Raw genomic sequence first — 21,872 nt, 5'->3', positions numbered from 1 at the left:
TACTGACAAAGCTAAAGGAGGGGAAAATGTATGTCCATGTTTTTGTAGGGAATAAAATCCAAAGACAGAACAGGCACGTGGAGCACCATCCAAAGAGAAGAGCCTGAAAATACATTTCTAATACAAAGAGTTAAAAGAATGTGTGCAATGGGAATGATAAAGGAAGTGAGAAATGAGCTCGAACATGTTATACCTCCCTTAAAAAAATGTCAGTTCTGCAGAATCCTACCCTTATCCCACAAAGGAGTCCGTGGGATTCTCATTTTGTAAATTCAATTTAAAGGGTTTTGGAGCCTCGTGGGAGCTTATCTTAAAAACACAAATACAAGATGACAGTTATTCCATGGGGACTCAACTGCACTTTTGTACTGCACCAGAAACTCAGAAATCAGTGACAATTCCTACTTCAAACTAGAATAGAACTCCTCCTTTATAACCTCTATTGAATCTCAAATAAGCTCAATTAAGCACAAAACCCTTGAAAACGTATCAACTGAAAACTAGTGAAGATTGTGTGCTTCAGTTTGTATTTTTTTTCTCCAAAATTCTAGTTCAGTTGGCTTATCTTTGTACACTGCAAGCGTGAAAAACATCACATCTGCTTGTGAACTTCCTTAAAAGAACTGAAATACACTTTACGTTCACTCCTGTGGTTAAAATGCCTTCCACAGGTTGAAAGAATTTAGATAATTTGTTTCAGAAAGAGAGATAAGGGGTTGACATTTAACCCAAGCCCAGGTGCATGTGGTTTCTTCAAAAATGTCAGCAGGTCACATGGGCTCCATGCACGAAGTCTGAAAAACAAAATTTAGCTCAAGTGCCTTCACTGAAATAGCAGAAAATCCTTGGGGTGGAACTGAGGCTGCTGTCTAAAATTACTGCAATAAAGCTTTTCATTTGGAGAATTCTTTGTTAAAATAAGGTTTTCTAAGACCTTACTGAATGCAGTTCAACTGTAATTTACATTTAATTTTAATTAAGTTTCTCTAGGTCTGAAGACTGTTCACCAAACCAGCACTGCCAGATTCAGGGTTTGTTATTTAAATGTATTTTAGACCAACCCAAATTAAAAAGTTCTGATGGAACTTGAAGGAAATGATCTTACCTTGCTGAGCTAAAGTGGATCTCAGCATTCCACTTTTAGACCAAATTTTCACTTGGCCATCTTCACCCACTGAAAATGAGCAGAGAAACCATCAAATTCAATGCAACAATTAAATCTAACAAACTTCCTACCTAGGAAACATTTGAGTTAAAATTAATTCAGGTCTTCTTACAGGTAATATAATTTATTTAGTCCTCCAAACATGCAAATAGAAAATATATTAAAGGAAAAAGTATTTAAGATGGTGATTTTGTTACTGTGAACAAGTCTCTTCTGTGATTAAGAGCACAGATTTCCTGGTGTGCTCTCATATTTAAAATGTTCAGCTCTGGCCCTGCAATTTAAGCCTCCCAGATCCAATTAATGAGGAAAAAGGTGCTCCTAGAAACTTCATGGAATTCTTCCATTCCAAGGTAATTTCCTTACCACGTTTCAGGTTTTTGGATCTGCCCAGTGTGGCTTTTAAGTGTTTAAAAAATGTAAAATAAATGGTAATTTTAAAATCTTATTTGTGCACGTTTGATGCTGTTGAAATGCAGCCATAAAAATATTTTGAGGGATGCAGGATCAATGATTTGCTCTTCTTCAAAGTCTAGTTGTGGTATAAGAGCAGTTGATGGTGGAAATAGTGATGAATTCCCACACTCCTCAGAAGTGTCATCCAGTCCCCAAAAAGAAAAACAACAAACAACAAAATAAAGGGTTCAAAAGGCAATTTTGAAAAGGCAGTTTTGACTTTTCCTTTGGAGAATTTCCTGAGGCAAATCTGCCTTTAAAAAGAACAATATTTCTCTCCCTGTGGGATTTCAGAGGAACAAGCCAGACAGAGTTCCTTGAAGCAGCATTTTTCGAGTCAAGACTTGAGTCTGGAAATGAGCAGCTCCAAAAATTATCTTCAGTACTTGTGCACTGAGTTGGAATTTGTCCAGAGGAATCAGCTGGCCCAGATCAACAGGAGGCTGCAGAGAATTCTGACCCCGACAGAAATCCAGCAAGGAGCTGCTCCCAGGGAACTTCAGCAGTTCCCCTCAACACCAAGATACAAGTTTTTGACAAAAAAATGCCAAAAAGCAACTAATTACCAAAAAGATTTAGGACAAAAAGGGTGTAGAGATGGAAACATTGGGAGATCACTCACAGGCTGCAGGTGATAATTACACCACTCCTGATAATTAAGGAAGAAAAAGGAATATTCAAGATGCTTTGAAACTTTGTTGGCTAAAAAAACTCCCAAATGTGCAGGGATAGAAATGGACCAACTTAGCAGCCTTTTTTTTGGAAAAAGGTAGAGAAAAATAAATCAAATATTCTCCTTTATGAAGTTCAGAACAGCCACAAAACCATCCAAGCACTCTGATATTAAAAACATTTACTTTCAAGTAAATAGGATGACATCTAATAAATAGGACCACTAAAAAGGAGGAATGTTTTTAGCAGATCTTCTATTAATTAAAATAGACAATGTTAAGCTAAAATAGAATTAATCAATGCAAAATTAACTTCTATTAAACAAGGTGATAACAACCTCAGTGATAATTAAGACCAAAAAAAAGTAACTTCAGTTATATTGTTGGGTTTTTTTGTTTCCATTTTCCCCCTTTTCACAGAATTTCAAGCAGTGTGTGAACACTGAAGAAATTCAGTTTTATTCATTTCAATTCAATGCAACTACAATTTAAACTATGAAATACTGTATTAAAAAAACAGAAGGTTTGATTTTCAAAGAGTTCTTCTGCTATTTTAGGTTTCAAACCACTTCATTAATGTACAAATGCTCACCTGTGACCAGTGCTGTTCCTTCATAATTCCACCTTCCTGCAAGCACAGCTCCACAATGTGCTTCCACACTTTTCTCCACTCTTCCTAACTTGGAAATCAAGTGGAACTTCCCTAAAGATATAAAAAGAATACACAATTTATATAAATTTATACATGTGTGTGTGATTTTATATATACATAATAATACATACAAAATTATTAAATATAGAATTAAATTGTATACGCTAAATTAATGTATCAAATTATTGATTAAATTATATAATATTGCTGTAATGATGTTACCTTCTGTTAAACACAGACAAAACAAGAAACCAGCAAGAAGAAAAAGAACAAAACATAAAATTGTTCCCAGCTCTGATCACCCCAAACAAACGAGCTCTTGCAGAACAACCTGCAAACCAGCCCCAATGTTGTATTTATTTCCCTTCTTTATCTATAATTTTTGTTTTACCTATTTCTTTTTCTTATGTCCCTCAAAAGCTTGCAAATCCCTCTGGGGACACAAGTGCCTGATGTTCTTGCAGTGTCTGGGAGCTCCACGTGCAGCCCAGAGAGTCCTTGGGTTGGTTTTGGTGGTTTGTGTTTTTTTTTTTTTAAAGATCCAAAAACCATCTGAATCTGCTCAATCCCAAAATACTGGAAAAGCTGGAACAATCCAACCACGGGTGAGGGAAGTATTCCTGCCTTCTGGAGCTGTGATGGAAACTCAGAGCAGCCAAAAACAAAGCTATTAATGATTTCAACAGAAGCAGGAGGAAGTGTCTCTTTCCAAATGAGGGATGTTGCTGAAATCCAGGAAGACCAAATTTAAATTAGACCAAAGAGCAGACAAAGAGGGCTTGGAAACATGTGGCAGAACAAATGCATGGCTTAAACCAGCCCAGGGATTCCAATGAACTACTTTAAAATCCAATTATTTTAATATTATTTGATTTAACCTGCCAGCCAGTGAAGCACTACGAGGATGTTTCAGAGCGCCCAGAACTTAAGAGACAAAACAGAACATCCCAAAAATAACAAATAAAGCCAAACTAAGTCCAAGGAAAAGCATCCTGGTGGATCTGTCACTAAATAACCACAAACAAACACCAGGGCTCTCCACAGGATCAGTCAAATCGATACAATCACACTTTGCTTTTTACTTTTAAGCACCTGAACAAAAAGGCACCATCATCCAACTAAATCTATGGCAGTGCAAGGTTTCCAAGGAAAGGATTTTTGACACTGATGGGAAGAGTCTGGTTTGGATAAATCAGTTTATTTATTTAAAATATCATAGAATTACAGGATGGTTTGGGTTGGAAGGGACTTTAATCTCATCTCATTCCACTATCCAAAGGCACCTTCCACTATCCCAGGTTGCTCCAAGTCCCCTCCAACCTGGCCTTGGACACTTCCAGGGGGTTAATTTAAAGCATTCCATTATTGTATAATTATAAAATATATCTTATCTAATTAATGCATAACTTATAGATCATCTCTCAAGTCTGAGAATCTCATTTTCCATGTACAAATAATAACTGGATTCAGAGGAATTCAATGGTGTTTCCTCCAATTAAATTGCAAAAATGGCCTTAAATTAATACATTAAAAACATGGTTTATTTTCTGTACTTGTTCCATCTGTAGCCAAGACCTTTTTCATTGCACAATAATTAAACCTCTTATCCCATGAATGTTCCCATGCCATCACCTACAGTGCTCAGCAGTAAGTGGTGAGCTCTTCCCAGCCATTACATTTTTAAGGATATAAAGAATTCCCTGGTATTTTATATATTGAACCAACAGCTTCCACTGACCCAGGCAGAATCCCTGGGAAAATTTAAAATTAAATTTAAGCAACACCTCAACACATAAAACTAAATTCAGATGGAAGAAGAGGAAGCTGGCGAGGACCTGAAGGTTTTGGTGAGGCCAAATTATCAGGAGTCTGGGATAAAATCCTCTTATACAGGGAAACATCCAACTCCTTTACCAATTTTTTGCATCTTTTCTCACTCCACAAGCTCCTGCTTCTTTCACAAGGCACTTTTCAAATAGGGAAACAGCAAACTGTAGCCTTGCAGGGAAGAATATGTTACATATAAAAGCAGGCACCCAGAATTCATCTGGAAAAAATGTGATCACTGCTTAAAACTGTATCACAACCCTCCTGCAGAACAGGGCCAGATTCAGTTTTCATGGACAGCATCTTTACTTCTGCAGCTTCTTTACTTTTCCAGCACCTGAATTTATAAGTGATGACAGTGAAATGTTTTTTTTTTCACTGCATTCACACGTGGAGGTTCCTCCAAAAGCCACGTTTGTTCCCGTGGATTTCTGTTCTTCAGCTTAACACCGAGGGAACAGAGACTTCCAAATTACAACTTACTGCCTTAAACACATGAAAGGGAAAATTTTAGCCACATGCCTGCAGTAGGTAGCTGCAGATTTGTAAAGTACTGCTCCTTTATTTTTATTAAGTTCTGAAGGCAGAACTGTCCTCGATCTCAAAGTGACTCTCCAGTTTTGGAGGAATTGCAAGTGGGAGATTCACACCCCATTCAAATATGGAATATAAAACGTGTATGTTTTCTTCATTTCGTTTCTTAGACTCTTAAATGCTGACCCAACATAAAACTATCAATAAAAAGTGAAAAAATAGGTCTAATCACTTATGATCTGTGCTTAATTTGCCATTTAAAGCTGAGCATATTCTTTGTTTTTGTAAAAAAACCAGCAACAAGATCAATGTAAGTAGGAAGGAAAAGAACAATGTCCCCCAAGAGAAGCATCTCAGAAGAAAACCCAAGAGGATTAAATTTACATTTGCTCTAATTTCACAAACATCTGGAGTTCAACCAGGAATTAATGCAACCCTGTAAAGACATTAGACTCCTTTTCCATTGGATTCAGCGAGTTTCCAGGAATCCTTAGCACCCAGAGGAATTAGTTGCTGCAGGAAAACTGCAGGAATAAGCTGTTGCAGGAAAATTCATGCAGGGAGAAAAAATGTGGCTGTGTGCAAAATCAATTTTTTGATTTTGAGGAGCAGGGAAAACACCCCTCCCACGGAACCCTCAAACCTTCCCGCTCCCGAAATAACGTCCCGTGTATTTGAGTGACAGAAACACTAAATGGTGTGAAATGATAAATATTTTCAGCTGACTTACCATCAGAACTTGTCAGAACAAAGCTCTCAGAGTGGGATTGCTTCTTCCCACCGATGCTCCTGGGAAACCAGTGGAGATCTATGGGATAAATCTCGTCGGGAAGTTTGACCACCCGAGTTGTCTCGCTGGTTAAAGGGTTCCATTTCATGATCTGGTGATCATCACTGCAGGAGTAGAGCTCATCAGCTGTTGTCCACCCCACACAGCTCACCAATTCCTTATGTTCAGTTCAATTAAGGAATAGGAACATTTGAACTGGTAAAAATAAGCTTAAAAAGTATCCGAGCTACACAAAAGTGAAGGAACGATACAGGAAGATGATTTTCATAAGATTACATGGAATGTTTTGCATAAGCACTATGAGTTTTCTTTCTTTTTTTGCTCTTTTGTGGCAAGAAAAGAGCTGATAGGAATTCACCCCAAAATAAAGGAAACTCTCATGTAAAAATACAATTACTATGATTATGCAAAGTTATTGAAACACAGCTGAAATGTTGGGTTACACCTTTAGAAGGGTCTGAGTGCACAGTGCAAGTGCAAAACATCCCCTTGTCATTCAAAAGTGTTGCTTTATTATCACATAAATTATAAATTGTTATATATCCAATATATTAATAGGAAAATTCCAGTTTTGTTTATATCTGCTAATGCAGGCAGATAAATCACTGCTCTTATTTGCTGTCTGGGAAAGCTTTTAACTTATCGCTACAAATAAGAAGGAAAACTCAAAAAACTTTCCAGCAAAATATTGAGAGCTTCTGAAGTGAAATTATTACTCAAAAAATATTCAATATCTCTTAAAACATTGTGCTTAAAGGCTGCACTGAAGGACAAGGGGAAGAAAAGAAAAAGAAACAAAAAGCCACCTGCATTTTACTGTAACAGGAAAATATTTTCTGGAAAAGTCTATTCAGAATGAACATGGTGTTCTACGTTTTTTTTGTGTGGCAAAGGATATGTTTTGGTTCCTTTAAAAGTGAAGTCTTCAGTCTCATCTCAGTTGTTCAGGTGGAGCATTAAAAAGCATACATTAGAACTGTAATACAAGAAAACAAATACATATATATGTAAGCAACATAATATACACGCATATATAAGCAGCCAAAATTAAAATGGAAGAGATTAGTATTAAAATAAAAAGTTTTGAAGTAATACCACATTAGTACTGTGGGAAAATAAGCATGAAAACAGACCTTTTTCATACAGTATCCAGCTGTAAAACTATTATCTTGCTTAGTATAAGCAGAGTGGACAATTCAAAGAAAAAGTGATACTGGGAACAGAGAATCCTTGGATTGTTAAGGTTGCAAAAGACCTTTAAGATCACCAAGTCTGAAACACTATAGGTTGAAACACTGAAGTCCCCTTGTGCTGACACACAGCCAGGAGGGTGGATAGAAGGGAAAATAATATTTTCCTTTCAAAGACAAGCCCAGAACTTTACTGTAATTTTTGAATATGGTTTAATCGCTCTGTACGTGCCCCCAGGGGGATGAACACCCACAGGTACATCCCTCACCACCCATCCCACGGATCGCTCCATACAGCTCCCAAGGGATCCAGTGGCGGCTCCGCTGGAGGTTTAGGAGAGATGGGGCAATAACCGGGAGTTGTTCCGGCCGGGGGACGCCAAACTCCGGGACACGGACACCGCCTCCTCCCTCCGGAGCTGCTGGGAGAGGAGGAGATCGGGATCAGCGACCAGGGAGGAGAGGGAGCAAGAGCGGGATAGAGGAGCGCAGGGAATGCCAGAGAGCAGGACAGGGGGAGAGCACAGGGAAGGAATCCAGTGGGCAGGATGGGGGCAGCGCAGGAATGCCAGAGACCAGGATAGGGGGGCGCCGGGAATGCCAGAGAGCAGGATGAGGGGGGATGCGGGGAATGCCAAAGAGGAGGATGGGGAGAGTGCAGGGAAGCAATGCCAGAGAGCAGGACAGGGGGAATGCGAAGAAGGAAAACCAGCGGGCAGAACGAGGAAGCGCAGGGAAGGAATTCCCGAGAGCAGGATGGGGGGGGGGAGAGCAGGGAAGGAATTCCAGAGAGCAGGATGGGGGGGAGCACAGGGAAGGAATTCCAGAGAGCAGGATGGGGGGGCAGCGCTGGGAAGGAATTCCAGAGAGCAGGATGGGGGGGAGCGCAGGGAAGGAATTCCAGAGAGCAGGATGGGGGGGAGCGCAGGGAAGCCAAACCAGCGGGCAGGACGGAAACACCAACCCCTCGGGGCAGCATCGGCCCTCACAGCCCGCTCTCCGCCCGCGCCAACACCCCGTTTCCAGCTTCCCAAGCGGCAGATTTTCCAGCACCCCCGGGCTGCGCCGGGCTCGCGGTTCCCCCGCCCTCACTCACCTCCCTGTGCCCGGAGCTCTCCCGCCCTCGGGGGGTCCCGGCGCCCGCCCCCTCGCCCCCCTCGGGGTGACTCAGTCCTGCCGCTGACAGAGGCCGGCGGCCGCCCCTTTACCTGCGCGGGCAGCGGGGGGACAGCGCAGAGCGGCGGCCGGACCGCGCTGCCGCCGTATCCCGGGGTAATCCCGCCTCTCTCTCCCAGTCTCCCGTCGCCTCAGGAGCGGCGGGACCCGCTCCCCCCGCGCCCAAGCGCCGCCGTCTCTATGGCGACTTCTCGCGAGACTCCATCTTCTTCTTCCTCCTCCTCGCCCTCCGCCACCTCACGAACAGCCCCCCCCGGAGGTGCCACGGCGCCGCCCGCTAATTAGTAAAACCCGCTTCAAAACAGCCGCGCGCCCACCGTTTTTATTGATTTTTTAAAATTTTTTTTATTTTTTTTTTTTTTACTTTTAGAAGTTCTTTTACAGTTTGTTGTTTTTTTTTTTTAACCATTTTTAAACCGGCGCGCGTCGCCCGGCAACCGAGCGCCGCCCACTGACCTACTTCTAAAATTAAAGCTAAACCCTCTCCGCGCGGGGAAGGGGCCGCGGGGGGCCGCGTCCCCCTCGCCCCCTAAATGCCTCCCTTCGCCCTGGTTTTGCCCCCGGGCGGCCGCTCCCGGCTGGTCCCGGCTCTCCCTCCCCTGCCCGCGGTAACGAACACAAGATGGCGGGCGGGGCGGCGGTGCCGTTCAAACCCCGGGCCCGGCCCCTCCCGTCCCAGCCTGCCCCGCGCTTTTCTAACGAATTTCGGTTCGAGTTCGCCGTTTCGGCGCCATTTTCGAGTGTGGAAGCGGCCGAGCTTCCACAGCAGCCGCGGCCGCCCGCGCCGCCGCCGCCTCGCCGGGGCTGGGAGCCGCCGGGACGAGCAGGTACGAGCTCGGCGGGAGGAGGCGGCGGCGGTTCGCCCTCAGGGCGGCGGGGTCGGGGGGGCTTCGCCCGCGGGGGGGAGAGCGGCAGAGGAGGTGCCCTTAGGGGGGCTGGGGGTGCTGAGGGGAAGGTGCTGAGGGGGAGACAGGGATTGTTGAGGGCAAAGGCAGGGGGTGCTGAGGGGAAGATGCTGAAGGGAAGGGTACGGGGTGCTGAGGAAGGTGCTGAGGGGGAGATAGGAGACGCTGAGGGGGAAGACAGGGCTGCCGGAGGGGAAAACAGAGGTGCTGAGGGGGAATATGGGGTGCTGAGGAGACGGTGCTGAGAGGGACGATAGGGGTGGTGAGGGGAAGGTGCTGAGGGAGAAAGGCTGAGGGGAAGGGCAGGGAGTGCTGAGGGGGCGGCGGGTTCTGCCCCGCGCCTTCTTTTTCCACTTCCCCCTCGCCCTGAGGGAGGAGAAGCGGCGGCAGCGCCTCTCCCACGGCCCCGCCGAGGGTCACACCGAGGGGTCCGGGCTCGGCGGGGGCATCCCGGCTACTGTCGGGTTTGGGGAGGGGGATCACACGGGGGCTGTGCGGCCCGAGGGTCCCGCTGTGCCCTTGGGGACCCTCGGAGACCCGCCGAGGACGGGAACGCGTTTGAGTAGCGGAGAGACCCGATTTTAATCTGCTTAAAGCAGAGACCCTTCTGCAACCAGCTCTGCTTTGATGCTTGGAGGATGGGAGAGAAACCCTAAGAAAGCCCTTAACGACTGGCCATTTACTTAAAAGAGTTGGACTCGACGATCCTTGTGGGTCCCTTCCAACTCTGAATATTCTGCGACTTGGAAGGAGCGTGACAAGGGCGCAGTCGGGCTCCTCAGGCTTAAAAAAAGCCCCGAGTTTGTCCCTGACAGGGGTTGTCGCAATCAGATTTAATCGGCTGTTAATGAGGAAGCTTTTCTGTCCGTCTCTGGCTCTTGTTTTTCGCCGTCCCCGTAAGAAAAACGGCGCTTGGCAGGAGCCGGTGGAGAGATGCTTTTACCAAACACCTTCGAGCTGGCTCGGGGGAGGGGCTGGGCACGAATTTGTTAAATTTGTTAGAGGCTATGTGGCAGCTGATTTATCGCGATGTAAAAGCTGAGGTCAAGTAGTTCGGCTTGTTCATTCTGTTGAAGTATCTGAGGAGGGGGGGAAGGGTTGGGAAGGTAAATAGGTCTATATTGCACAATTCTGTTGGAGTGGAGCAAGTTCGGGGGAAAAAAAAATAATAAATAAATGTGGTGCTTTGAGAGGCTGTAATTGTCTGAGACAGCCATTGCGGAACACTTCTGAACGGGGGCATAGACTCAAATTGCCTGAAAATGAGTTGTGTCTCTCATTTCCCCCCCTCCCCCATTGTCCCAAATGAAGGACTCTCATGAGAGTGTGGGTTGGGGGTAGGTCTGCAAACGTCAAATGATTGGCACCAATTGTAAGATGACTTTCTAACCACGTCAGTTTTTTATCTTGTGAGAAGTAAACTTTCTCATGTCTGTTTTTCTGCGAACTCACTTCGCCACTTGCTGCGATTTCAGCTCTTTGGGGAGAGTTTCGCTCCTGCCCTCGTCTTTTCTTCTCCTCGGGCGCTTTCTATTTCTCCGTTTTGGGAGCTGTGCTGAAGTGCCAGCTGATGGCTTTTGTAATGCTCGTTCTTGCTCAGTTGACTTTAATATCACAACTAGATGAAGGTATTTCGTTTTGCTTTCTCTGGGAAACGTTGAATGCTGGCAGGAGTGGTTGTGTCGTGTTTTGTGAGATGAGTGTGTCGATTTAAATTGTTTAAGAGTCAAGTCTTTGCTATAATTGCGCAGGTCTTTTGTTTATCTCTGTATCTATGTATGAATATTTTGCACGGATTATTGAAAGTAAAACGAGTGTCGGGTCTGAAACGTAAAGAGTTCTTCCAGGAGAGCACAAACGTGTGGCTACTTAGTTTGTTATTCGATTGTGTATTTAACTCTTTTGTCCCCAGCATCACGGTGACTTTCTCTGAGCAAAGTCACAGCACAGAACATGTCCCTGCGAGTTTTCAGCAGGTAGATTCTGGCTGTTTTTACAGATTAGGCTTATCCCATTGATTTTGGGGGGTGATGCATCTGAAAGTATATCCTTATGAAGCTAATCTTGATAACTTGTTTGAAACGTGGAATTTTTTTGTCTTCTAATTACCTCTAGTCCTTAGTTTCTAAGTGAGTCAAACGGCTGGGCAGACATGTAGGTAAATTCCTTAGGGGGTTGTAGTTCAGTGCTTAGATCACGGGGTTTTCTTGTTTGTGTCAGCAAAGGAGATAGATCCCTTCGGTAGTTTGAGTGCTTGGAATGGAAGGGGAACGGCCAACAGGGATCATGGCAAGCAAGAGCACCAAACCCTCCACAGCAGCCCGTCGGAAGGGCAGGGAGCCCTTGGAGGAGTCCTCCAGTGACATGGAAGTGGAAAACGAAGGCAAGAAGCAGCAGCTTGACAAAGGTCCTCCTCAAGGTAGGTCTGGCTGTCGGTGCTGCTGTGAGGAGATGGTCGAGCCTTTTAGCAGCAATCGAATTTACCAACTGTTCCCTTTGACAAAGGAATGCTGAAAGCCTTGTTTAAACTGCTTTTAAAATTGTAAAAAGGGCTTGCAAAGAGTTAAAGGGTTTGGCCCGGTGCAAGTGCAAAAGCAATTTGTAGACTTTCTCCTAATAAAGCATATTTCATATTCCTGATCTGGAACATTGTGCTTAAGATTGTGGTACAACAGCAGGATTTTTCAAATTTATAGGCAGCCAATGGTATGGGATTTCTTGGAATGGAATAAATGTCAAGTTTATTTACTTAACTCTTAAAATGATTTGACTTTCTTTTTCATGAAGCAGTGTATTTTCTTGAGTTCCTCGAGTTGAGTTTTTGCAGAAAATATCTGGCCAAACAGCAGCTGTGTGACATTTTAGGTAGCCAGATGTGCAGTTATTAAAGGAAGGTACTTGACAAATAGATGAATATCTTTAAATCAGTGGCAAAAACTGCTGCCTCTTTGAAGAAGGAGTTGCCGGTGCCTGCTGAAAAGCTGCTTTGCTGATATCCAGGGGGCCAGTTTGTTTTCGTAACAAACTTCCTGTCTTTGCAGAGCAGTTGTGCTGTCATTACAGCTTTCAGAGCCTCGTGCAGAGCTCCCCAAATCTTGCAGAGGGACTCGTGAGCACGCCTGAAATGTGGCTTTGCACTTATTAATTAGAAAGACTTGGCCTGTTTCGGATTTGCTGCCTTATTGTGCTGGTTGGAGCTGCTGTAATTGCAGAGTGCCTGTTAAAGTGTGTTGGAATAAGAATTACATAATGAAGGAACAAACCCCCCAGTCCCTCGGTGGGACATCTGAAGTATCTCTTAAAAAAAAGATTCAGTTGGTGGAAAGAAGGATTTTAATTCCACTTAGCTGATGTTAATAATTACAGGCCAAAGTGGAGGTTTGGTTCCTACAGAGGTGATGTTTGCTTTTTCGGTTGAACATTTGAAAAGGTGTCAAGTCATTGAGAGCTGACAGTTGGTTGTTGTTTTGTTTTGTTTTTTTTTTCCCTTTCTGTTTAATTCGGATGGTTTTTAGCAGTGTCAGATGAGGTGGTGGATACTCGAAGTTTAGAAGAGATTTTGGGTAGCATCCCTCCTCCCCCACCTCCAGCAATGACCAATGAACCCGGTGCTCCTCGGCTCATGATAACTCACATTGTAAACCAGAACTTCAAATCCTATGCAGGGGAGAAAACTCTGGGACCTTTTCATAAGGTATCTTTCTTTTCCCTTAAGTATTTTTTAAATGAAGGTAAGGCTTTGCTGTGTGTTAGTATTCCTTGCTGTATTTTCATGTGAACTGACCTCAAAAGAACTGAAAGAAATTTAAGTTTTAGAAATACTTCTGTAGCAATATTCTAAATTTTCATTATTGGACAGTAGAGAAAACAGTTAAGTGCAACTTTCTGATCCTGTACAATTTTAATTTGTCAGCACAGCCTAAAAAAGCACACTTTTCTCTTGATTTCGTTTGCTGGAGAACTTTTAGGGCCATGTTTGAAGAATGAGAATATTTTTCAGTGCCCACAAGAGACTTACGTGGCTAATCATGAAACTTTCCTTGCAAACATGCTGGCGAAGTGCAGCTCAAATGCAGAGAGCTGAGCTCAGCTGAGGTGTGGGGGTTTTTATTAAGTTGTGCTGCTTTACCTTTGGCAGCAAACCCCGAGCTCTCAGCCAGTCAGCAGCTGCACGGACCTGAAAGAATCGTGTTTGAAACATTCCCAATGCACCGGGTGATGTGCACTGGGCAGCTCTTTCCCTTTGAATATCACTTTTGGTTTTTTTCCCTTTTCCTTGCACAGCGTTTTTCATGTATTATCGGGCCAAATGGCAGCGGGAAATCCAATGTCATCGATTCCCTGCTTTTTGTCTTTGGCTACCGAGCCCAAAAAATCCGATCCAAAAAGCTCTCAGTGCTGATCCACAACTCTGACGAGCACACGGACATCCCGAGCTGCACTGTGGAAGTTCACTTCCAAAAGATCATTGACAAGGTAGGTGTGTTGGAAGGCACAAAACTGGAGCCTTTTTTTATTTTTTTTTTCCCCTCTAAGGCTTTGAAAACTTTGAATATTTGCTTATTTTAGTTGGAGCTGGGGAAAAACTTCAGAGCATGATTAGTTTACCTTTGGGATGTAAACCATCAGTGTTAATTAACTTTAAAAAATCCTCTATTGAGTGGTGCAGCTCTTAAATTATTAGGAGGGATTCTTTTTTTATTTTCTGCATGTGGTAAATATCTGTTTTAAAACTATTTAGGAATATGTAATAACCATTTTAAGAAGAAGTCGTTTTAGACTTTACCTCAAGTAAATAAAACTTATTTCTGCAATTAAAAGGAGCCCTTAAATTTTATAAGTCCATGTTTAGACATGTTATATATATCCTTAAATTTATAATATGAGCATATGTATTAAGAAATAAAACCTATTTAAACAAAACTTTTGAAACCAATTAGAAACTATTTTAGGTTCTCTAAATTTAGAGAAATATATAATGAATCTGAAACTTATTTACACTTTGTGTACTGTAAACATGCCTGCAATTTTAAAACAGATTTTTCATCAGAAATTCTGGATCCCACATCCTACCACTAAATTTTTTTTGAACCTGATATTTTGTTTGAATGAAATAGAAAGTGTTGGCAAATAAAAAAATATTTATTTTGCTTGTCACTTCGGGTATTGATAAAAACTTCAGGGCTTTTTTTGTTGCTTTATTGCAATTGCAATGCAAGGAATTTATTTCTCTTAATTTAAATTGAATTTTTGTGCCCACATCCAAGCTGTTAAATTTGGGCTCAGTCAAAACAGTGGGAAGTGTACTTTGAAACTTCAAAAATTGTGTTAATAAAGTGGCAATATTTATTGCCTTTCGGTGAACTGTTTGAAAACACATTTCTTTTTTTCTTTTGACTTGACATACATAAATACAAACAAAGGGGGTGTGTTTATAAATAACCAGATTGAAAAATTATTACATTTAATTCTTTTTTTTTCCCCACTTGCCTTTGTATGAACATCCAGAAAACAACTTTCTGATCTAAAAACCCTCTGCATGTATTAGAGAGCAATTTGATAGCTCTTGGGGGTTAATCTGGGGAAGTGGGAGGCCAGTTTTAGCCTTTTACAAGCAGCTTGCATCAGTTTTAACTTTTTCAAGCCTAGTCCCAGCTTTATTTTGGTTGCTGCTTTGTAGGTAAATCGAAGATCTCTTTTGAAGCTGATGATGTCATGTTTGTCACATCTTTAATGTTTGCCTTTTTTATCTTCTACAGTTTCTCTTTAGAGCTGCTCAGCTCAAAGCAGCTCCTTTTCCAAGCCCTAGAAAAGAGGAGCTGAAAATGCAAACAGCAGTCAGGGCACTCAGGGCTTCCTAAGCTGAGATTTCCAGGCTGGAATAGCACAGCCTCCCTAAATTTTGAAGTAGGCCTTTTCCTTTGTGATTTGAAGCAGTGGTGAAGAGAATAAATGAAGGATTTTCAGAGCAGTATCTTACATTAGAGGTGGGAAAGGCATAAGATGAAGGCAATTCAGTTTAAACAATTTGGGCTATTTTTTGTCCAGTTCTCAAAGGGTTTTTTTGATTTTTATTTTTTTTAAATCTTTTTTTTTGAGATGCAGCTTTAAAACAGTTCCCACTTGTAGCACATCTCAGAGCCCAGTTGACTTAAAATCTGAGCATGATGAAACTTCTCTGCTTAGTTGTGAAATATGAGGTGAATACACTGATAGAGTAATTGTTTCTCTGGCTTTGTGTTTCCCCAAACCAGGAAGGAGATGATTATGAAGTTGTTCCTGACAGCAAATTCTATGTGTCTCGAACTGCCTATAGAGACAATTCCTCTGCCTACCACATCAATGGCAAGAAAAAGACATACAAAGATGTTGGAATTCTGCTCCGAAGCCACGGCATCGATCTGGATCATAACAGGTTCTTAATTTTACAGGTTGGTGGATGAATAAAAACCAATTTTAAAGTTATATTCCCCCCCAAAAAAAATCCTATTTGAGTTTGCAGCCTTGTTTTTTGAGGCCTTAAAGTCCTGTAGCAGCACATCATGGTTTGCATGCTGTGCTAAAGATGCGAATCATTATTTGCTGCTTTAGAAATTTAAGGCAGAGAAGCAGTTGAAGATCCTGCTGGCAGTTTTTTTTCCTGCTCAGAAATGGGTGTTCCTGACAAAGTGGATGAATGGAAGAGTTGTGCTTGTTCCGCCCTAGCAGCACGTAAATATTGGTGTAGTAAAATAAACCTGAAACCCCAATATTATTGTGCTGCTTAAGCGTGGCAGAGATTCAGCAACTTGTTTGTGCTCCTAGATAAAAGTGCATCAATATTAACCTAAACCTTGGTGATTCCTGCTCTTATCTGCAGCTCTCATGTAGACACATGGTTTTACTGAGAAGTAAGTATGGAAAAATGAACTGAGGGCAAGGAAAAACACATGTAGTGTGCCTGTTGTTTACACTTGTTTAACTGCTGTAGAGGACTCAAGGAATGGCAGGTTTGTAGCCAGTTCAGGCTCTGTTTTTAAAAGCTACAGTTGACAACTCACACTGGAAAAATAATCACAGAATTTGTCAATATAATATCATTTATATTCAGGTTTGACCTTAAAATTGTGAGGCTTGCTTGCTTCTGTTTTAAAGATAGGCTGAAGAGAACCACACTGATTTTTTTGTTGTTTGTTTTTTTTTTCCTAATGTTCAAATAATGAGAATTTTGCTATGTGCCAAACAATTACTTGAAATGTATATTGAGTTCAAGTACTTGATGGAAGTATTTAAATCTTAATTAAATTAAATAACTATTTCTGCAATTACCTGTAATTATTTCACCACTAACAGGTCCCAAATCTCTTCTGGCCTAGAAATTAGTGATCAGTGAGAGCCTCCCGAGGCCTGAAATATTTTAATAGAATTTATTTTAGGCCTGTTTCTGTCAAAGGAGCTTCCAGTTCCCCTCTAAAAAAAAAAAGTATAAAAAACTTGTAGCTGGGTGGCTGTGTTTGCTTCACTTCCTCACGGCCTTTTTTACAGCTACACCCACAAAAAGAGGATATCTCTGTTTTCAAATCTCCATGCCAATTAATTATCTCCTCCACCACTTTATCCCTGTATTTTCTGTTTCAAGATGGAGCAAGAAGTACCTCCTGGAAAACAACTACAGTAAATACACCCTTTTTTTTCCACACAGTTGTTCTGAAGGATCATTTTTGCCAAAATTTCTAGAGGGGAGAAAATGTAAAGTGAAAGATGAAGCTGGATAGAAATGAGGGTGCAGAGATAAAGCTCAGGGTTGGAGAACATTCCCTTGGACCACTGGGAGCAGGGGAAGGGAACATTTGGGAAGGAATATTGCTTTTTTTAATTTATTTTTTATTTTTTTCCCCAAATGTGATTTGTTTTCTTCTCCCACTAATTGTTTCCCAGGAAGTTATCAATGAGGGGAACATACCTTTTCCTAAAAGCTGCAGTTTCATGCTTTCCACCCCTACAAAGGGAATTAGGGAGAGGTAAAGCCAATATTTAGGGGATAAACTAGTGATTCCCACCATTATCTTTTAATTTCATCCCACCAGACTCTTTGTCTCAGGAACAGAGATTTTCTGTTTCTTCAGTCTTTCTGTCTGAGGGAAAAGTCCTTTCTCTTTGTACAGTAGGTTTTGTGCCTTTTTAATGTGAAATCCATTGATTTGATCCTTCAAAATTGAATATTTCCAGTTGGGAAATGTAGCAATATTTTCCACAGAATGACAGCAGAACTACAAACCCCAAATCCTAAAAAAAATTATACTTAGATGTAAATGAGACCATCTAAGCCTGAACCACTGTCACCAGAATTGCTCTTTTTCCCCCTAATGTTTTTCAAATTATTTAAAATTAAAGGGATAAATAACAGCTTTATTTAGTTTTTACTCTTCTTTTTTTAATAGCAACACTAATAATTTATTTAAACTAAGCTTAACCTGATATACCAAATATTTCTCATTTAAAATCAGTTACAAATCTCTTTGATTTTTGACTCTGTCAATAGGGTATGATTGAAAATATTTCACCTGCACTATAGATTTTGGGCAAAAAATGTTAATTAAGGATTATCAAGTGCTGGGTTTGGGTGTGTGACACAATATTCCCTGGTTAGTACTAAAGAATAAGTTGTAAGAGAACGTGTCCTACATGTAGTAACAACACCTTTAGGTGCTTGATTTTATCTTGCAAGCACAGTTAGCATTATTCAATGGAAAATATTTGCTTTTTATGAGACTGCTTTATATTTTTTTGCTTCCTTCTCCCCGCTTCACCCCTTATTTTTCAGTCTTTTTCTGCTGATTTTGATGGTTTTAGGGTAAAATTTGAAAGCTGAGGCCGAGCTGAGTTTTGATATAGGTATTTCTGCTGCTGCCAAACTGAAAATATTAAAAGCAAACTGCTGCTGACTTCTGTGAGTAACATTACAAAAAACACCTGTGGAAAGACAGAAAATGTGAGACTAATGGAGTGGTTCTAGAACAATTACAAATGCAGTGCCTGGACTCACTAATTGAAATAAATCTGGTTTTAAAGTGATTCTGGTTACAGGGGGATGTTGCCAACGTAAAACAGGAGGAGTTTGTCACTCTTGTGCTCCTCAGGTTCTAACACTCTATTACATGCTTTTAAGAAATTGTTCTGTGCTTTTAGCATGTTAGGAACAGAATTATTTTGCATTGTTATAATAATATTATTATAGCAATTATTACAAATATTCTGCATGTTAATGAGCTTGAAACTGCAACAGGAAAAAGTCCATCTTGACATTTAAAAAAGAGGTTCTGGCATCTTGCTGCTATTTTTTTTTTTTTTGTCTTCCACACCTAATACCCCCTCTCCAGTACCTTGTAGATCTGTAAAGAACAAGAAATAAAGTTATTTAACTTTGACTGAAACACTTGGAGCTGCTCTGACTGGGCTGGGCAGAGCCCTGAGGGAGTGTGTTTGCTGTTGCTCCGTGGTGACTCCTGACCAGGTTAACCTTGAGGGGACAAAAAAACTCTCAGGCTCTTTATTAATAATTAGGAATTTATTAATAATTAGGAATTATGAGAGAAATGGGAGCCCTGGAAGGAATGTCAGTGTGGGACATGGCAGGGAGGGAATGTCTGGGAGCAGAGGCACAGCAACACCCCGAGATTGGTTCTGCAGCCTGGCAAGGTAAGAGAAGGAGAGTCCATCCAAAAGGGAAGTGGAATTCCATAGGTAACTCCCATCCAGCCACTTTGCAAAGAAATATTGTAGAAGTAATAGCACAAGACTTTGAAATAATTTTTTTATTAATGGTAGCAGAATTTAAGTTGATTTTAATTTACTTAAGAGGTTACTTGCAAACCAATTGAAACTGTTTGGAGTAAATTTTGTACTAATTACAGTAGCATTTCACTTAGATGGGTTTGATAGACTTAATTAAAATATTCTCCTGTGATCTTAAGCAGGTATAAACAGTGATTTTCTGTGTCTGTACTTCTGTAACTGATTGGAACTAAGTCTTATCCCATGGCAAGGTTATGTTGCCAGAAAGGAAGTTACATCAAGTTTTTCACCTGCTGCTTTGTGGAAATAACGTAGGACTCACTTCCAGTGTTTTGGGGAGGAAATGAGGGAGAGCAGATTTGCTTCTCCCTGTGAGATAAGCCAGAAATTCCCAATTGTTGAGGGCTGTGTTCCTGAGGAGACACCAACACTGGAGCACAAGGTGGGATCAGAAATGGGATTATAAAAAATCTGTGCTGGCTGGGGAAGAGAGGGTTGTTCCAGTAAATTTCTTCAGTAAAACAGGGAAATATGGAAAGGAGAAAAGCCCTTTCCTAGGGGCACTGTGGAGTTGAGTGATAATCAGTTTTTTTTAGAACACACCAATAATCTGAAGTCACACATTGCAGGTTGAGTTTGCCAATTACTGCCTCAAATTCCAGAGTGACTCTAGATTTGCACTTAATTTGTGTTCTTGTATTAAACACAAGAATGTCCTTAAAAAAGCTTCTAAAATTAGACAGATGTGCAAACAGCTCGACAAAGGCTACTTTTAAATTATTTCCAGAATGCAGAATAGTAGTTTTGTGCAAACAGCTGAATAACAGGCTTATTTTAAATTTTTCCTCCTCTTTGCACAGTAGTGACATTGTAGATTTTTATATGTGCATTTATTGCTTGACTTTCTTATTTCCCACTGAGTTTATAACACTTTTTTTGAAGGCAGAGCATTAAGTTGAGCATTTGGTACTTTTTTCTCTCCTGTGGAATCACCATCTGGTAAAACTGAAGGGTAAAAATGAGATATGGCTGCAAACATCAAGTAACAGCAGAAATAACGTGGAATTGTGGGAAAAAAAATCCCCAAACAACCTGTTGTGGTTTACAAGAGCTGTATTCCAGTCATGTTTGCAGGAGAATAATGAGGTTACAGGAATATAGAGCTTCCAAAATCCATGTATATAGAATTGGAATTCATGGGCAAAGTTTATGTGAGGAGGGAATATGGGTCAAAATAAAGTCCAATTGAAATTACCAGTCTGGAAAATTGAAGATACACAAATGTAGCATTTATTTTTGCCATTCCTTACTGTACTCCTGCTTCAAAAGTGAGAGCTACTATTTTGTCAAAGTGGGAAAAAAAAACACCCCAAAGCCAAGCGTCATTAAATTAAATTAAAAAAAGGGAGAGAGAGGGTGCAAACAGTGGAAGTTGCAAACGGGGCAATGGAAAGGCTTCTCTCACTAGAGGCTTTTCTAAGAGAAAAAGCACTTTGGTGCCTTTATTAACAAGGCATTGATTGCACAAAGTAGCCAGGAAATCAAAATACAGTGAGGGAACTGGTGTCAGCTGGGGCAAGTCAGAACTTCCAACTGAGCACTTAGCAAATGGTGTGGCAGCTCGAGACCCTCCTTTAACTGCCCATTTTATCTTTTTCTGTAGAAAAACAGCTTCTATAATAAACATTCCAAATGTTTGAATGTTTCTCCTCCAAGCAAATGCAGTGTCATTGTGGCTGCCTGAGCCATTGCTCCTCGTGCTGATGGTGCTGAGAAGCTGCACGTGCTGTTTGCAGCTGCTCTCAGAGCCCTTGCAAAATCTGTTCCTGGTCCACTTGCTTCACTGTTCGAGGGAAATTCAAATATTACTGTGCTCTGTAAAATAGATTGAAAATTCTAAGCGTTATTATTTTATGAAGAGAAGTTTGCCTTATGCCAGGGCAATTCTGCCCAGGCTTCCGTGTTAAAACATTCAGAAAATAAATTGAAATTGGGTTATAATTTGGATTGATCAACATAGATTTGCTTCAGGAGGACAAAAAAACCCAGATTTTTGGCTCTGGCTGCTCTAATCCTCCACCAAACTGGGAATTAAGGTGGCTGTGGGAGCTGCAAGCCCTGTTTTCTGCAACTTCAGGTCAGTGCTCAAAGGACAGGTTTGCTGATCACCCGCTGCATGTAAAGAAAACCCTGTTTCCAGATTGTGTGGTCTCAATTTTCCTATGAACTCAGCTCGTTTTTTTAGGAATAAACATTCCTGCTGTAATTTTAATCTGAAATTCATTATGTTTGCATTAAATTTTATTTAGTGTAGTAGTAGTATTATTTAGCACAGTAGTATTTAGTATTTTATATAATACTACTCCACCACCATTAATCTTGTGATGCTTGACAAAGTTCAATTAAATGTTCTGATCATTGCATTCGGAGATCACTTAAATGAAATGGAATTCTGTAATACTATAAAGTTGCAAACTAATTCATTTAATCAGTTAATTTAGTAAGCAAATTAAATGTACTTATTGACAGTATTAGGAAGTTACAAGATGACAAGATGTTCTTATGTTGGGATTCCAGTAAAGTTTGCTGATACCCAGCACCACTCAAAGATTTCGAACTCAATAAGAAAACTTCCTTTTATGGGTCTTTAAAAGCCTTAAAAGCTCATATGTTATAAAAAATATGCAGCCACTACTGTGAAACTAGTGAAATATTCTTAAAATACTAAATAT

At 41.1% G+C, this 21,872-nt stretch overlaps 2 protein-coding genes and 1 long non-coding RNA gene across 7 annotated transcripts in view; 2 read left to right on the top strand and 1 right to left on the bottom strand.

Annotated features, from left to right (window-relative positions):
• Window positions 1-8,723, bottom strand: part of IFT80 (intraflagellar transport 80) — a 36,540-nt gene extending 27,817 nt beyond the window's left edge. The window contains exons 1-5 of one of the 3 annotated variants that reach the window (XM_027685834.1): window positions 8,382-8,723; window positions 6,994-7,071; window positions 6,036-6,257; window positions 2,885-2,995; window positions 1,106-1,174 (exon numbers count right to left, since the gene is read on the bottom strand). In XM_027685834.1, coding sequence (XP_027541635.1) covers window positions 1,106-1,174; window positions 2,885-2,995; window positions 6,036-6,257; window positions 6,994-7,030 — 439 coding nt within the window. In that variant the 5' untranslated portion in view covers window positions 7,031-7,071; window positions 8,382-8,723. Of the gene's footprint in view, window positions 1-1,105; window positions 1,175-2,884; window positions 2,996-6,035; window positions 6,258-6,993; window positions 7,072-8,249; window positions 8,301-8,381 lie in introns of those variants that run through there. The other 2 variants (XM_027685836.1, XM_027685837.1) reach the window with 2 other exon arrangements.
• A 433-nt stretch (window positions 8,724-9,156) lies between these two features.
• SMC4 (structural maintenance of chromosomes 4) overlaps window positions 9,157-21,872 on the top strand; it is a 30,471-nt gene continuing 17,755 nt past the window's right edge. Inside the window, exons 1-5 of one of the 3 annotated variants that reach the window (XM_027685833.1) lie at window positions 9,157-9,288; window positions 11,587-11,785; window positions 12,885-13,060; window positions 13,651-13,842; window positions 15,621-15,797. In XM_027685833.1, coding sequence (XP_027541634.1) covers window positions 11,626-11,785; window positions 12,885-13,060; window positions 13,651-13,842; window positions 15,621-15,797 — 705 coding nt within the window. In that variant the 5' untranslated portion in view covers window positions 9,157-9,288; window positions 11,587-11,625. Of the gene's footprint in view, window positions 9,289-11,586; window positions 11,786-12,881; window positions 13,061-13,650; window positions 13,843-15,620; window positions 15,798-21,872 lie in introns of all 3 variants that reach the window. The other 2 variants (XM_027685831.1, XM_027685832.1) reach the window with 2 other exon arrangements.
• On the top strand, window positions 15,816-18,779 carry LOC113968879. Its single transcript, XR_003534665.1, has 2 exons — window positions 15,816-16,077; window positions 16,171-18,779. It is a non-coding gene; the product is annotated as an uncharacterized LOC113968879 (long non-coding RNA).

This window comes from Neopelma chrysocephalum, unplaced genomic scaffold (assembly GCF_003984885.1).
Source record: "Neopelma chrysocephalum unplaced genomic scaffold, ASM398488v2 Primary Assembly neopelma1_69, whole genome shotgun sequence".
Classification (NCBI taxonomy): domain Eukaryota; kingdom Metazoa; phylum Chordata; class Aves; order Passeriformes; family Pipridae; genus Neopelma; species Neopelma chrysocephalum.
The sequence above is the reverse complement of the archived record's forward strand: the minus strand, read 5'-3'. Positions and strand labels throughout refer to the sequence as shown.